A 17,866-nucleotide genomic window follows, 5' to 3' on the forward strand; every position below is an offset into this window, starting at 1 on the left:
AAAAAAAGTTATTATTAAAAAAAAAAAGAGTTATTATTTAAAAAAAAAGAGTTATTATTAAAAAAAAAGAGTTATTATTAAAAAAAAGAGTTATTATTTAAAAAAAATTGAGTTATTATTTAAAAAAAAAAAGAGTTATTATTGTAAATGAAAACATACCTCTTTCAATCAAGATGATCGGAACTTGTATCTTTAAAAAAAATAAAGCAGTTGTATTATACTCATAAGATGACTGCTAGCAGTCATCTTATGAGCCTATAGACAAAGCATTCAAATGACATTGCTTTAGATATCACTGTCAGTCATTTAATTGACACATTTAAGTGCTGGAGTAGAAAAAATTGTGTTTGAGGTATGTAGGTCGTCAAACTATACATTTAATCAGAGTATCAAATGATTGATTGTTTTACAAAATTATATCAAGTAGATGAAGTTATTAAAATGCCCTTATCAATATGCACCAATCTCCCATTTTCATTCAACCGCTCAGTTATTATCGTCCATTATTCATTTTAATTGCATTATTGACTTAAGTAAATCTCTAAAAGGTATTATTACAAACGCTTTCAACTCAAGCGAGTTGATTGGTAAAATCAACTAGTATAAGAACGTTAACGTTAGTTGTAAACTTCAGATATGAGAAAACATAACAACTCATTTGATATGTGGACATACGGGCATGAAGACTAATTATATCGTGGACTTCAGCAACGAGAAAGTACTACATCATCTTGGCCAGAAACTCACGCTTTGAAAACTACACAAAGACAACAGCGCAAAGTTGAATATTTTTTATTTATTTTCTAATTACTTAAATACGAACCCTTGCAATTAGAAAACAATGGGAATAGAATGGGAAGGGAGTACCGGAGGAAATTGTTGACGGAAGAAACATTTTATTAATAGTGTAGGAAAGTTCTTTGTCAAGCCAAAATATACGAAGATACCAAGCTTAATTAGTTGAAGAGGCACTTACAGAAGAAAAGAAAGGTGGATCACATTACACTGATTCAAAGAATACGAGTTAGGTACATGCACCAGCACAGTCAGAACAGCCAAGGCACGGTAGCCCAACGAATTCTTATTAAAAATTCAAAGCGATGCTATAAATCATACTAGGATGGATTTGGTAGCGGGTGATTAGTTCCGTGGGTGGAGATCAGTTTGTTAAAATCAGTATGGAAATCGGGATCGAGGGAGATTATGTCGTAACAGATAAACGTGATCAAATAGATTTAGAGGCTGGTCATGCGCGTGAAGATTGTAAATGTTTTGATTGATAGTTTCAATAAGATGTATCTGATATCATGAACCATGAATGCGTTAGTTCTTCTTTACGGAGATTTTGATGATATTTGGGTTAGTCATTTAGGGCTCATTTAGACGGCGCGCGACGATTTTAGTTACATTACGGACCATTGAGGTTACGTCAATTCAGCCGACCGATCAAATGACGCAATGTAATGAAACTCGCATGCGAGTTCTCGCACCGTCTACATGAGCTCTTAATAACATATAACTGATTAAGCAGACGAAATGTAGAAGTGTACATTAAACTACTGATACTGCAAAAGAGAAAAATCTGATTACAGAAAAATTATCACTGCTCCTTATTATAGTAAAATAATCACATTGTGTTAAAGAAAAAACAGAGATAAATCCCGATAAAGGTTAAATACGGAAAAGATTTAATAATATAGTAACAATTAAGGTTCTTTAAAGAGACTTTTAGTAGGTAATAAGTAATTTTTGCAAGTTTGAATTGTTTTAGAGAAATGAAAAACTTTTGCTTGGATAAACAGTGACAATGCTAAAGTGTCAAAGAACAGATATTGCTGTGCTTTATTTGAATAGATATCAGACAAGCCTTTGGCGCCCGCCAATATCACGATAAGCTTTATTATTGATTGTAAGTATCGCAACACCTTTGTTATTGAACATCATTGCCGGATTATCTTATCTGTCAGTAAGTTTGCCCAAACATGGTCTGGGCGTAACTCTTGTGTTAGAGTTAGCGAGTTGAAATTTTCTGGTACCAGTTTGATAGGGTCTCAAGATCCGTAATGACTATATGTAATTGTTGTGTGCGTATACACTGGTTTGCTATAAGCGTTTGACTGTGAAGGCCACTGGAATGATATCTCTGGGCGGCGCTTTGATCGAGCAATGGAGATAGTATTTTATTGTGGCCGTCTAGTCTACATAGATAAGAAGCTTCCGATAGTAAATATTGAGTGTAGGTTATAAGTTATAACGGATGTACATAAGGCTTATTTTCGAAAAAATGGATTTCGAATGACAAGTAACCATTCCAAGCAAATAAAGAGAGTCATTTTTTTAAAAGTTATATTCATGAGCTTACGATGCAATACAAAATTTTACATATTTCAACGTGGAGTCGAATATTTTTAAAATTCACGAGTAGATTTGATGTACAAGTAGGTACTGAATGCAAGAGCTGATATCACTTGCGCTGAGGAGAATGATGTAAATAGAATTAGGAGAAACATAAACATTTATAAGTACAACAATAAACATACACGACAAGACAAGTACAAAAAGAAACTGGAAACATACTGGCGGCTTGTTGCCAGGTTACCCTTATTTATTACATTACTGAACGCTTTCAAATTAAAAAATCGATTGCTACTGCCCTTACCTTTCCCATTAACAATCAGGTTTTTAACGATTTGTGTACGCAATTTTATAAAACCAATTTATCGAAGGAAATGGTCTCGGCCCTCGATTCGTTCGACTTGCCTCACTTCTCACCTGCCTACGCTATTAATTATAACCTAGAAACTGCATTTTATGATTTGACGATAATCCTTAATCTTGTGGAAAACGGTAAGGATAAAATAACGCCAAGTCCCGGAAAAATAAAATTCTTAATTTAATGTTAATTTAAACTTGGTTTAAATTTATTCCTGTTTTTCTCATATATTTTTTTATATTTATGTATCCAATAAAAACACTATAATAATGCACACTTTTCAGTAGTCCTAACGTCAAGCGTTCGAAATGAGATAATATATGATAACTGATCTCCATTGAATTTATTTATTTACACGTTTACGTAAGATATAATATTTCTACCCGAAATCTTTACCCAGAGTTTATCTGTTGGTGAATAATTTAATGTCACTTAAGATATTTAAAAGAAATCAAACATAACCACACATCACAATATTCAGAAAAATTTGAAAGCCAGCAATACACGTAGGTACGAGTAAGCTGATTATTATAAATATTATAATATTATTCCGAAATCAAAATATAACCTCAACTTGGCTTATCCTCTACCATGCGATTTTATAATTACAAGCCCTAGGTACTGCTCGTTAAAATATAGCCCAGTTGTGTACTTTTGGGTGTCAAATACTCTGTGATTAAGTGTCCCGACTCGGAACTAAAGTATCCGTCTGTCGTCATATATCTTCTACAGAAATTAGGCACGGAGAAGTAAGTCGTATTATATGCGTCGGAAGTGCTTAATGATTTCCTGAATTGGTATGAATAAATACCTAAGTTGAATTTCAGACGTGACTTAAGCTTTTATTTAACTTGCCGTGTTAGAGTTTGACCAGCGAGTGGCTGCACAAAAAAAAAGCGGCAAATTCAAAAAATCTTTAACTGGTAACACGAAGCATAGTGCAAAAAAAGTAATTTGATACTTGGTAATTCATACGTAATTAATTTTTGTTTTGATTAGTGACTGACTGAAGTCTGCAACGTAGCAGACTGTAAATTTAATACAGTAAACAGACTGAGGATATCGTTGCAATGCAATTATAACCCCTGGCTTCTAATTTAGCCCACTTAAAAATTAAAAATATGATTGAATAGTTATCATTATTATCAGAGATACTAAAAAACGAAGGAACGAATTGTTAGTAGACTAATCAGTCAATCATTACAAAAATATGTAGTAAACATAAATATCTTTACTTCAACTGTACAAAAAGTAAGTTATTATATTATCCTAAGATTCCTAAGTTATAGAAAATGATACTTTGTTGTTACAAATAAATTTCAGGACTGACCATTAAACGGCACCCTTTAAATCTCATTTCTTTGGTCGTTGAAGTCAACAACCAAGGCATATGTCATAATATTGAACTTGGTTCTCATATGACATTTATATTTTTGATAGGATTAAAAATTACTTTATTTGTGTTTTATTTTGAAGTTTTGAACTCGGGTTAATTACAGGCGATTATTTATTAAGCATAAATATTTCCCTTGTGCTATTAAAGTAAACCTTCACAAGGGAAATATTTATGCTTCCCGTTGTACTTATAAAGTTAGTAATAATAAAAAGTCACATATTGTATAATGGAGCTGAACTGAAGGTAGGTGAAAGAAAACACAATTTAGTTTCAATCTACTTTTAATATTGTTAGTTTATAAAGAAGGTGCCTATTTATTTAAGAATCATAATCGAAATCGGATTCAAGAAATTCAATTCCTGACAGAGAACTATCACTGTCATTGTCACTTTCCCGAACTTCTATTATGAATGGAGCTAGTTCAGTGTCTGTAATGTTGTCCTTAGACTTGTATTTTCGTTCCACATTTATTACATGGTCTGTACTTTTTTTCCAATCTTCCGGGGTAATCATTGCAAAACATTCTCGGATCAAGTTTTCCGTATCTGAACCCGGTAGCCCCACATTTCTGCTGGCTATTTTTCGCTTTGTGAGGCTCCATATCAACTCAATAGCGTTTAGATCGCAATGGTATGGAGGCAATTTAAGGACCTCATGCCCATGCTGCTTCAATAACTCCTCTGCTGCATATATGGGACCAATTTTATTTTCCTCAACGAGGCACATCAATTCCTCCTTTTTGAAACACTCTTCATATGGGATATTATTTTCCCTTAGCCATTTTTGAATATCAGCCTTTAAGCTGTGCATGGTTGGAGGCTTATTTATTTGTGTTACATGGTAACTGGCATTGTCCATAACAATTACACTGGGCTCAGTCAAATTTGGGATTAACATTTCTCGTAGCCACTTTAAAAAATTAGAACTGTTCATGTCATCATGATAGTCAGCTGCTTTGGATTTTGTGCTAAAAACAAGCAAAGCATTGGGCACAAATCCTTGCTCTGATCCAGCATGCACTATAATATGCCGCTTACCCGAGGAAATTTTTTCAACTAAACCGGAAGTTGAAGGCCCTTGCCATGACTTCTTCGGTCTGTAATTTTGATGGACATATGTCTCATCAAGATACACAATATTTTTTCCTTCTTCCCGTTTTTTATGTATAGCTCTAAGAAACCTTTGCCTCCACCCAGATATTTCAAACTTTTCCATGAGGATGGAGCGCTCTTCTTTATTTTTTTTAAACTCAAATCCGTTCTCGTGTAGTATTTTCCTCAGTGTTTCACAACATCCTAAGAATCCTATAGATTCTTTCAAATCCGCATGTAAGGCTCTTAGAGTAGGTACCTGCTTTTTGACGCAATAAAACTCATTAATTTTATTACGGATGGCTGACACATCAAAATTGTCTAAATTTGACACAGTTGGTGGCCGGGGTCGTTTTTTCCCTGGCGTATTCCATTGGCCTTGGTTAATAGAACCCTCTTTTTTAATTGTGCGTAGTGTACGAATGCTTGCACCTGAAAAAAAAAACAGTTTTAACAATAGGAATTTTAACAAAAGAACACTAAAATATTAATAAACCTAGATGTGAAAATATAGATTATTTATATTACCTGTCATAGTAGACACTTTCTCTAAATAACTTGATTCTGATGCGTTATTATCAATAACATTCTTCAGTTCGCTTGCTAGCTTTTGAATAGTTTCTCTAACATTTTCGTCATCTACGCCCGCTGTAATATAAATAAATCATAAGTTTAGTAATACAAACAAATGTTCCTATCTCGTAAATTAAATTTGGTACAAGAAGCATCAACATTGTTTGATAATGACTTACCGGTCGCCTGAATGATTTCGTCCAATATTCGCTTCTTTTCTAGTAATCTCTCATTTTCGTCGTGTCGAACTTGATTATAGTTACAGATTATCTTAAATAACATGCTCCTCACACTGCTTCTAATCGGTTTAGCCATTATAATACGATATAAACTATAAACTTCCGTAACGAATGAACTAACATGAGAATTTGAGAATCTAGGTTATGTGTAAACTCGTTTGACAATATTTTTGACACTTTTGACAGCTAAAATTATTGCCATATATAGAATTCTCTAAAAACGCTTGTGCAGCGACTCGCTGGTCAAACATATGTTTGCAAATAAAAACTCACATAAATGTGACACAAATATCAATATTGTTTGGTAACAGAAGCTGTCAACATTTTGACAGTTGTTTGACACTTTTGACAGATAAAATTGTTGCCATATGAAGAATTCTGTAAAAATGCTTGTGCAGCGACTCGCTGGTCAGACTCTAGTATTGGGTCAAATCTTAAAGTATCTTTCTGAACACTTCCTGACTTTCAGTGATAACTTTTCGGTGTGATCATAAAAACCGGTGACAATTGATACAATTATCATATTCCTAAGCAATGTCGAAGTTTTTTGCCACGGCTCATGCAAGCTTCAAGTCCCTAGTTTTTTTTATTCGACTGCCATCTGACCTTTCAACGCTAAGGGAAAATTGAGCATTAGTCCGGTCTCTCGATGTTTTGCTGCCAACGATCAAGGAATTTAGCTGATGGATTTGATGATGAAGACCGAGGTAGACAGAGGAACTGTGCAATAAAATAGCAGAATGAGTTTGGTTTGTTACAATTGTCTTGATGAGTAGACGATGACTGTAGAATATAGTTTAGTGATAAAAGCTTCTATCAAAAACCAATTTTTATGTCCCAAAAACTTGTTTGATGTTAAAAACTGTAATAAATAGTGTTGACTTATTGCAGGGTCATGATTATCACAATTAAAGTACCGCCATTAGGCGCTCCCTAAGGCACGTCAATTACGTCAATTGCCCATACTCTAATGGAGTAACGCTGGTATTTGCTGATAAAACCACTCGTAAATCTGTCCGTGCGTTACTTATCGAGCCAGAGCTTTATTCTATCTGCTTACACGTAAAACCAATATAAGATGACCTGAAAATCCGTTAGAACAATGCGTAAGAGAGCACATTTGTACTGGTTCTCTTGAAAGTTTTACTCGCAAGTTTAATAGCATAACACCTCAGTTTATCGGTGCAAGAAAGTTTTAAGTTCAAATGAAGGTATTAAATTATTTTGTTTGGGTAATGAAACATATGCTAAGTCTTATCTTAGGCGGAAGAAAGAATTATGTATTTTTTATGCGTCTTCTTGTTTTTATTAAGCATTGATTTTTTGAGCTCGGCGGCGCCTGCTATTTAAGTCCGTATCGTATCCGGTCCCATATTGGGATACCCTCCTCCAATTGAGGGGGAATTTAAATCTTTTCGGGGCAGAGGTGTAGGGTTGGAGCCGGTGTATGTAGCTTTATATGACGTTCATAAGCGCATTGTAATTATGCCTACTTGAATAAAGTATCTTTTATCTTTATCTTTATCAAGAATCAGAGCATATGAAAACACCAACATATCGAACATACAGAAGACATCAGGCTATTACTATGTAGTTTATTAGTAGTAAAATCTTCATTAAATTTCACTAAGATTTCAATAAGAATATATCGATAATATATTGCAGTGAATTATGAATACGTTACAATCTTGCTTAGATTTTCGTATTTTTTTTTAATAAGTAGGTACTTAGATTGTAATAAAACGAAAGAGACTAGAACGATGACATAATATTTAGTGTCTAGACCATGTTTTTGTTCAAACAGAGTTAAGCGTCACTTCAATGGTTCTAACATCTCAAGGCAAAAAGCGGGCGCGCCAACGTAAACATTCCCTTTGTGGCTGCCATGTTTGCCAGGATGATATTTTTGCTTGTGACGAGAGAATAGGTGTAACTTGAGTACAGGTAGAAGGAATATCGACTTTAAGTAAACTTACTTAAGGCTAAAATTGGAATAAATGGAAGATGTTGACTTAGTCGTTGTTATTCTTAAGTCATGTTTGGTGCATCGCTTTGTGGATTTAAGTATGTAGTCTGAAGCTTTAGGTTTTGCATTTAGGTATATTTCATTACAGCATTTTTAACAAAGCAAAAATATAAGTTATTGTAAGTTTTAATTACGCATTATGACTATTAAATCCTTGTCATCATCAAGTAACAGTACTAAATCAGATAAGAAAGTAATATACAAAACATTCCCAGTTAATTTCCGCACCTAATCCTAAAGTTCATCTACGAGGGGCGTTCAAAATATTCTCGGTATTGATATCTTACAACCTCTTCTAAAATTTCTTTCGTTACTGGCCGCTAAGGTTTATTCATTGACATTAAAAAAAAGTATAATTCGAAGCGAGATGTTCTTTTGTTTTTCTGCAATTGCTGAACAAACATGAACATCATGTGGGAATTGACAATGTTAACTAAATTAGAACATCGATGCGTGATAAAATTCTTGACAAAACAGGGTAAAAATCAAAAAACCATAAAAGAGGAAATGGATTGTGTTTACCGTGAGTCTGCTCCTTCTTTATCTACCATTCAAAAGTGGTCAAGCGAGTTTAAACGTGGAAGGGAGAGTGTTGAAGACGACCCTAGACCTGGCCGGCCTGTAGTAGCTACTTCACAAGAAAATATTGATAAAGTGGAAAAACTTATATTGGAAGATGGTCGAGTGAAGGTAAAATCTATAGCACAAGTAACCAATCTCTCTATTGGTACCATACATGATATTATCCATGACCATCTTAATATGTCAAAAGTAAGTGCAAGATGGGTTCCGCGAATGCTGACTCGGCTTCAAAAAGGCATGCGTGTAGCTTGTTGTTCCGATTTTATTGACCTGTGCGGTGAAAATCCTGATGAGGTGCTGCAAAGAATAGTTACTGGAGATGAAACCTGGGTTCATCATTATGACCCAGAGAGTAAACAAGAGTCCATGCAGTGGCACATTAAGGGTTCAGCTCATCCCAAGAAGTTCAAGGTCATCCCTTCAGCTGGCAAGGTCATGGCCACGATATTTTGGGATTGTGAAGGAGTATTACAGATCGATTATAAAGAAAAAGGTGTAAATATCACAGGACAGTACTACGCTAACATTCTACGTCAATTAAAGGATGCAATCAAAGAAAAGAGGCGAGGAAAGTTAACCAAAGGTGTTATGCTTCTGCATGACAACGCCCCCGTCCATACTGCTCATATTGCCAAGGCAGCTATTGTTGAATGTGGGTTTGAAACTGTTACTCACCCACCGTATAGTCCGGACTTAGCCCCCAGCGACTTCTTTTTGTTCCCCAATCTTAAAAAGGATCTGCGTGGAAATAAATTTTCCGATGATGAAGCATTGAAGGCGGCAGTGGAGGAGCATTTTTACACCAAAGATAAAAAATATTTTTATGCAGGATTAATAAAAATAATTGATCGATCTTTTAAGTGTATGAACATAGGGGGGGAGTATATTGAAAAATAAAAATATCAAACTTTTCGTACTTGTTTGTTTTCATTCTCATACCGAGAATATTTTGAATACCCCTCGTAACATAACGACCATAAATTAACAAGAAAAACATCCTGATGTCCCACATGGCCGGAAAGCGGACTAAGCTTTACCTTATACGACACTAGGACCAATAGGAGATAAGACGGACAAACCGTTCATTCATGACCACTGTTAATTCATTGCTTTAGCATCTCCAGTATCTCCACTATCTAATAGGAGTTAATATTTCTCTCACAGGTATTTGGCTGTTAAACTATCAAATTTTAGTCCAAAACCTCGTGTATCAAACACCAATAAGACACATTAGATTTAATAATAGATAAGTTACCAAGCGACAAAATGACCATATAAGTTCCAGCCTAAATGTCAAAGCAGTGTGCATGCATGTTTTTAAGGTTACATGCCTTAATCTGATAAATCAGGATAAAATCAATTGTAATTACAAGAATCTTTTCATGTATGACTTTTTATCATGCAACCCAAGGAAATGGAGCGTAAAAAGACTATTTAGGGAGGATACAAGGAATATTCATAAGCATAAACTGATAGTGTTTGGTGCTGTTGGATTTCTGTGAAACTTGTGAACCCAATTTAATTAGGAAGGTCTGCCACAGAAAATATTACAAGGGCTATATTAATGAACTGAATAAATAAAACATTCTATTGTAATATACATGTAATACAAACGGAGTCTCTTATCAACATTATCATCAAAGCTATTACAAATTCAAAGAAAACCTATCAGCGTGTCAACTTCCAATCGTTCAACCTTCAATCACCTGCAGTCAACGACAACTTTTCACGGACAAAGTAAACCAGAAATAACAGATATAGCCCTTACGACCCAAGGAATACGGTCGTTATTAAGAAATGTATGTCAATACAACCGTTGCCGGTTGTAACTTAACGGAAACTTACTTTAAAGGGTTTAATTAAACTGTATATTGGTCTCGAACCGAAAGAAAATGTAATCAACGCCAGGTTATTGCTGAGATGTTGTTTCTCTCCATGATCATTTTCTTTTTTACCGTTGTCAGCCGTCTTTTAAGTTTTTTCATTCGATTTGTCAGCTTGGTCTCTTTCTCCATGTGTTTTTATGTAATTACTTACTGGTTTGATGTCGTTTATATAAATCAGTTTAATGAGCTCATACGTCTACGGTACAAATCTCTGGTTTAACGAGGGCTTATCATAAAGGAGGTCTTAAGGACGTCTACTTTTGTATGTGACTGGATGGCAATACAAAATTTAGTGGAAACTTCTTAATCATATGTGACGTTATCTATGAAAAGGGACTTTATTGTCGATGGCGCTTACGCCATTATTAACGATGCTCCGATATGAATACAATGCCACGCGACGCTGTGCGGCGTATCGTAAGCGCCATCGACAATAAGGTCCCTTTTCATAGATAATGCCCCATATACTTACTGTTTTACTGCTTTCCTGGTCCTCTTTGTTTATGTTAGATTTGGATTGGGATTGACGATCTTGGATCTCCTGTTTTAATTAACGATGTAAGGCTTAAAATAGCAAAAGATTAAATCTCCGATCCACCATTACAAACAAAAGCTCGTAGCTTAGCAAGCCTCGCCGAGTTTTTGCTACCCAGTCCACGTTTGAATGGACTGGCTGTCCTTATATGCGTTGAACTACATTCAGTTTTTCTGTTAGCGTACTGTTAGGTAACGTTATGTGCCAAATGGGTCGAGTGCAACTATGGTAGCGATGGCTGCAGGAAACTAAGAGATTTCTCACGCGTAGTTAGATTTATGCAAACGGAGTCGCTCCGGTTGCCATTTCACACCTAGTAAGTTTTTATTAAACTTTATGAGGGTTCTGTTGATTAGATCAAGCTTCTTGGTCTGAATGAGCATAGGAATTATAGGGTCGGTGATCAGGAAACTGTAAACAGTCTGCTTTTTATTCACTTTATAGCACCGCCAATTAAAAGTAATATATATAATATAATTCAGCCTATATGGCTACTAGTTTCTTATTGGTCAGTCCTGTCCAATAAAGACTGAGTTGCATATATTTTTTCGTTGAATGCTCATGCTCTCATCATTCATAATTAAAGGAGCTATATAAGTAATATATTCTCTTTAACATGATACACCCCCAAAATAAGACAAAAGAAGTGACCTTATCTTTGCAAAACTTCTGAATATACGTACATATTTGGCTTATAAAAGAAAACTAGAATTAAGTTTTGTCGTCGCGTCTTGGAAATTTAACTACATTATCTATGTAACTCTTAACTTAATTTTGTATAACATACATTTTGAAGCATTGTACATATTAGTAGAAGATACAGTTAAACACAATGCAGATAATCTTACTTTAAGATTGCACAGTTAGTAGTTAGTGCACATTAGTCCAGTAAGAAAGGGCTTTAACACGACACAGGAGACGTCTGTCATAACAGTCTCCATAAATACGCGTCTTTCACTTTCGTGACCGCGCGAGCTCTTGCCTGACGCATGCTATCCGTCATTTTAACTCAACCAAAGAATATATTAACGGCATTCAGACTGTTAACTTATGAGGCAGTATTTTGTTTACTTATAACAGTAGCTTTCATAGTTCTAACAAGTTTTCTTAGATATTTGTACTATCGTAAACATACAAGAATGCAAGAGCAAAGGTTCATGAGTAAATAAATATTTAAAATTCATATACCAGCAGTCATATGCTCCAGGACAAAACGTATGTGTACATTTTAAAGTTAAATTTAATAAAAAATCTGACTTCATTATTTAAAGAAAGAAGATACTCTAAAATACAAGTATGTACATAAGCGATAACTTTTTTGAAACAAAAGAAAGAAGAATATTTCAAGTTACAAGGTTTTAGGCTGTGAGTTTGTCAAATTCAAACATTCTTCAACGCCACATACTTACTTAGATTTTTAATTTTGTTTCAATTACCATATAAATATAGTCCTTACTTACAAGCCGTAATTCAATAACAGTAAAGTCAGTAAATAAGATTTAAGTTCTTCGGTCTATTTTCATTACTCAAACGTGATTTAGACCAAGCTCCAGTTATGCTTTATTGCGCTCGTTAAGTGTCACGGATATCAGATTTTCCTATGTTTTGTATGTAGATGGATTGCCGAGATAACGTGAAAGATGTAGACTAGAGCGGCTTCGTGGTTAACTATAACGTTTTGTAGTTATATTGCGGGTTCAATCTGGCCACAAACAGGTGATGTATTGTGATGGTTTAAAAAAGGAAAAAAAAATTTGCTTCTGTGTTTTTACAACGAAAGAGTCCAGTGCTGGACATGCTTACTCGTATTGTTTACAATAATCATATTAAACATTCAATAAAAATCAAATCTTATGTTAAAAGCTGAACGTTTTAATTCTCTTGTAGCCCTTGTATTATTACTTATGATTATGTTTTTACTATGAAATCCACAGTGTAGTGGCATTTACTGTATAGTCGTGTAATTTTTGAAAAAAAGTAGGTAATACTTTAGTAATGGATTTTTCTATCACTTATTCGTTGTCCTATGACAACGAAAAAAGCTTACGATTTTATTATAGGTAATCGTAGACTTTTTGCAAAAACGACGAAAAATTTTTGAGAAAACATTTTTCATGTCACGAAAGGCCAATTCTACGTTTTCATAAACGTATGTAAACTATTAGAAACCGAGTGAAAACTTCAAAACGGTTGCTTCAAACCTGATCCTTGATAGGATCTTATCTATTTAATGCCAGTTGTCGAAGTCGGCATCTTTATAGTTGCGATGGTGGCAGATAGCGGACATTGGGAAATATATTCAAGTGGTCACACTTCGAAGTCATGTTTAATGGGTTTGTAGTTGCGCTTACAATTTTCTAATGCTAATATTCACTTTTTATAACATTTGTCGTAATAAACTTAAGAGTTTGTCAAAGGACTGCCTCATTTCAAACAGACAGAGATTATCATACTATCTTTGTCTTACACTAGTACTACCCAATAGAAAAGGATGAGTATAGTTGTCCTGGTTCTTACTGACTGAAAAATTGTTTTGACCAAGTATACAAGGTTATCACATAGTTTCACATATCATACATAATTTGCAAGAAATAAGCTGCTCCAAAATTCAACTTTCATCATCTCTTTTGAAATTAAATAAATACGGAATAGATACACTAAATGACTTTATTAATCCTGGGCGAAAAATTTTGGACGAAGTTTTTAAAAAACATAAAAATATAGTAGTTACCTAAAAACTGCTTCAACGCTACAAAAACGGAAACTGTTGTAACTGACGTTGACTTATAATATTTTTCGAATACTTTTGCGTGTCATCTCATATTTAGAACACATTTATTTCACAATTCAACCCGACAAAAAAAATGTCGACACAACATCGCTTTCACCCTTCAAGCTTAAAAATCAAGCGACATATTCTCGCATAAATTTTGCTTCGCAGCGAAATGTACCTTATATCTGATCGAAGGTTGTCAATATTGAAATGGCGTTACAATATCTGGCATGGTAAATGTCATCGGACGCCACGCCCGGAGAAATCAAAATGTTAGGGATGGGACTCGGTTATAAAAAACGATATTTTTTTCGATGTTAACCGATTGAAAATTGGTTTTTGTCTACGAGTAGGTATTCAACAAATTTTAACAGAAACATTTAATATAATTTCAATTATAGTAAATCCAAAAATAAAAGCAAACGAAAACTAAGTACCTCAACAAACAAGTAGTAACAAGAAAGTAACATAAAACTAAAATTAAATTGATCGATTTCAAATAGATCTTTTTAGTGTTCCAGTACAAAACTTTGTTCACGGAACACTTATCGGATCACTTCGGTCTTTTTTTGCTGTTGTACAATATTTGAAATTAAAGCTTTAATTTTTTTTTTAGATTATTTTAATTTAGCATAAGTCAGTAACAGCAAGAAAAAAAAGTATAATTTTTAATGAATTTTATGAGCCGCCCAATCTTGGTCATAGAGTTTTAAATAATATTGATTTCATAAATAAATTTATTTATTTCAAATTAGAATCGATTAATAAAATCTATTATTTTAGGAAAAATTAATCGATTGTTTCCAAAATCCACAATTGTTTGCCATCCCTACAAAAGAAGGAACATTTTGTTGTAGTGAACGCCACAATGTATAATTTAGATATCAACTTAACGGTCAATAGTGGATTAGTCACGATTCGCGATTGACTCGGGAACTATTGGTTCTCGATTTTGTAGCAGGAAGTTAGCTAATAGTTATCAAATATTTCGTCTAAGTAGGTACTATAATACTAAGGAAATAATAATACAATACTAAGGTAAGCAGAATAATAACCAAAGGTTCAAAATCTTGTATTTAAAAGGACATTTTGTTAGTAGTCAAAATCTGTTTTTAAAGAAATTACATCTGACCCTAACCCAATTTTAAAATTCTAGAGAAACTGCAAGTGTTTTAATTGTTATAATTTACCTTTCTGATTCTCTTTAGATGATATTAGTTGAACAAGTTCAAGTTTATGATCAATATCCTCTGGTCTGGTCTTATCGTAATCATTATCATATCGTTAGTACATCGCGAAAACCAATGGTACATACCATTTATAGAATATTGTCGACGTCGCTTTCAATTTCGATTGCTAATTGATTTATGTATCGATAACTCTACGGCGTGTTGAACGGAAAGAAAGCCATCGATACATTTCAACCGACAAAGGGACATTATGAACCCTAACTATAAGTAAATAAGGTTTAATTCATGGTTTAATCCAGGGATCAATAAACTTTCTACGCGGATTTATCTCTATTGTCTCCTTTGAGGTCGTTGTTTATTTGAGAATGACTTGGCATATTTCAAGCACTGGATGGGAAGAGTAGCTGTGTACACGGTACAGTCAGCAGAAGAACACATATACCTATATGAAACGGGATATTCATTATCTGAAGTTGTCGCGAGAGCATAAGCCTCCTTTTCAATGTCGTCTTTCCTCTCCTGTCGCATTCGAACTATCTTCTGAATCTGTGATGCTTTTCTTTACAGTGGTATATTATGAACGAGAAAATTCATAAAAACACATGCATGACCTGATTCTCGATAGATCCAAACGTATTTTTATTTGTCCGGTAGCACTTATCTTTCTAAGTCCCAAAAAATATTTTTTGTTTTTGAATTTGGAACCTTGTCTTATTTGATTAATGTTAAAATTAAACTTTGGAATTTGGCCTTTAGAAATGCCTTTGGGACTCAGGAGGATTTGGCTTATATTTCGTGAACAGAATTTCAGTAGCAGCGTGTTTTCTGTTGACTGTACGTTTACTCTTTCACTTATGAACGGTATAACATTGATGGACTTAAATAAGGAGTTGGCTTTTAATTCATGTCCGATATCAGATCATTATCTGTTATTGAAGCGTGAAACGTATACTTACGATTGTACTCTCTATTGAATTTGTTAGTACATGTAGTATTTAATTCGCAAGTGAAATCAATTTATATATTATAGATTACTAAATAAATATTGTACATTATTACATTATTACATTTAGTTAAACATTACATTCATTGTTTAACTTGAAGTGGATATCAATTCACTCAATTGTTAATCATTGTACAAAATTGATAAAATATGTACAAAAGAATACCTGTCTGTGCTCTATATATGGATATGTCCAAAGCCTTTGACTTTGTCGATCATCACATACTTTTGTCAAAACTATACCAATACGGAGTGCGAGGTAATGTTCATAACCTTCTTAAATCATATTTAATTGGACGCAAACAATGTACCCAAATCGATCGGATATGTATGAAGAACAAAATGGAAGTTACTTATTCATCTGGCTATAGAGAAATAAGCTACGGCGTACCACAGGGTAGTGTTTTAGGCCCGCTTCTCTTCCTGACGTATATTAACGATTTGCCTAGAGCTACAAATCACCCAATGGTATTGTTTGCCGATGACAGCACAGTTATATTTACAGAAACTGACATAAATTTACTCCAGACCAATATAAATCAGACATTGCATATTATAATTGAATGGCTTCACAAAAACAATCTTCATGTTAATCTTGAGAAAACGAATATTATGAACTTTAAATTACGGACCAATACACCTGATTTAATTATCAATTATCAAAACCAAAGAATTAATGAAACTGACTCTACAAAATTTTTAGGATTAAGCTTAGACAATAGTTTGACATGGAAAAATCAGATTGACAATATATGTAAGAAACTGAATCAATTTAGCTATGCGTTGTATAATTTAAGGAAGGTTGTAGATCAAACAGCAGTGCTGACTGCTTACCATGCACATGTAACGGCTACTTTAAGATATGGTGTAATGTTTTGGGGAAATGCCACTGATCGTGAAATGGTGTTTTTGAGTCAAAAGAAATGTTTAAGATCAGTATGCGGTATTCGAACCTTGGAATCATGCAAAGAATTATTTATAAAACTCAAAATTTTGACTCTACCAAGTTTGTATGTGTATGAAATTTCAATGTATGTCAAATGTAATATGAACCAGTTTACGACATTCAATAGTTTGCGGCAACATGGGAAAATTAATTATAAATTTTCTAGAACCGCTTTTGTATCAAAAAGTATATTTGGTATGGCACCACGAATATTTAATAAATTGCCAATTAATATTTTAAGACTAGAAAACATTAATGAATTTAAAATTGCATTATATAATTTTTTGACATCCAAAGCCTACTACACCATTCAGGAATATCTTAATGACATATATTCATAGTTACAAGAACTAGTTAGTAAGTACTTAGATATTAATTAATTTCATTTAAATATGATGCATGCGACACACATGACATCACACAATATTTGCATGTCTCTATGACCAAACATGTAGCTCTATTGTATTAGTATTTAAGACCTGTATATACCATGTTTAAGCAAATAAAACTCTGAATCTGAATCTGAATCTGAATAAATCTGTGCTAATACTGTTAGGTCTTGTCTTGATAAGTAGATTGCTATGAGAATACTTAGTGTATAATGTATGGCACATAATATTTATACCAACAAGTCAAATGGTACCTTAAATATTTTGTAAGTGTCGTTTATCTCCGAAAATTGAGATACAACTAACGACACTCTTTAAGCTCAATCGCTCAAATTGGCTAACCGCCGCTAGTAGGTCTACCAAATAAACACACAAACGTACCACTTTTCTCATGATGGATAATATGCCTGACTTTTAAGCTAAACAAAACGTGTTTTCGCATTTCGCATCGCACACAGAGTATAAGTGAAAGCTACCACATTAGCGGATCAATGAGTAAATAAGTGTCTAAACTGTCTAAAGTA

At 33.8% G+C, this 17,866-nt stretch overlaps 2 protein-coding genes across 4 annotated transcripts in view; both read right to left on the reverse strand.

Moving 5' to 3' along the window:
- LOC134651305 (protein TANC2) overlaps positions 1-17,866 on the reverse strand; it is a 205,212-nt gene that overhangs the window by 139,309 nt on the left and 48,037 nt on the right. The gene's annotated exons all lie outside the window — the stretch shown is intronic.
- On the reverse strand, positions 4,428-6,429 carry LOC134651612 (uncharacterized). The gene is made up of 3 exons (XM_063506710.1): positions 5,953-6,429; positions 5,729-5,848; positions 4,428-5,632 (listed from the first exon to the last, which is right to left on the reverse strand). The coding sequence occupies exons 1-3, from the start codon at positions 6,086-6,088 to the stop codon at positions 4,428-4,430; spliced, it is 1,461 nt and encodes a 486-aa protein (XP_063362780.1). The 5' UTR covers positions 6,089-6,429.

This window comes from Cydia amplana, chromosome 10 (assembly GCF_948474715.1).
Source record: "Cydia amplana chromosome 10, ilCydAmpl1.1, whole genome shotgun sequence".
Classification (NCBI taxonomy): domain Eukaryota; kingdom Metazoa; phylum Arthropoda; class Insecta; order Lepidoptera; family Tortricidae; genus Cydia; species Cydia amplana.

Excerpts from the sequence above, each read along its gene's own strand:
- LOC134651612 (XM_063506710.1), bottom strand. The coding sequence starts at position 6,088 with ATGGCTAAACCGATTAGAAGCAGTGTGAGGAGCATGTTATTTAAGATA. Across the intron at positions 5,849-5,952 it reads CGAAATCATTCAGGCGACCG|CGGGCGTAGATGACGAAAAT; the intron begins GTAAGTCATTAT and ends TTTATATTACAG. Across the intron at positions 5,633-5,728 it reads GAAAGTGTCTACTATGACAG|GTGCAAGCATTCGTACACTA; the intron begins GTAATATAAATA and ends TTTTTTTTTCAG.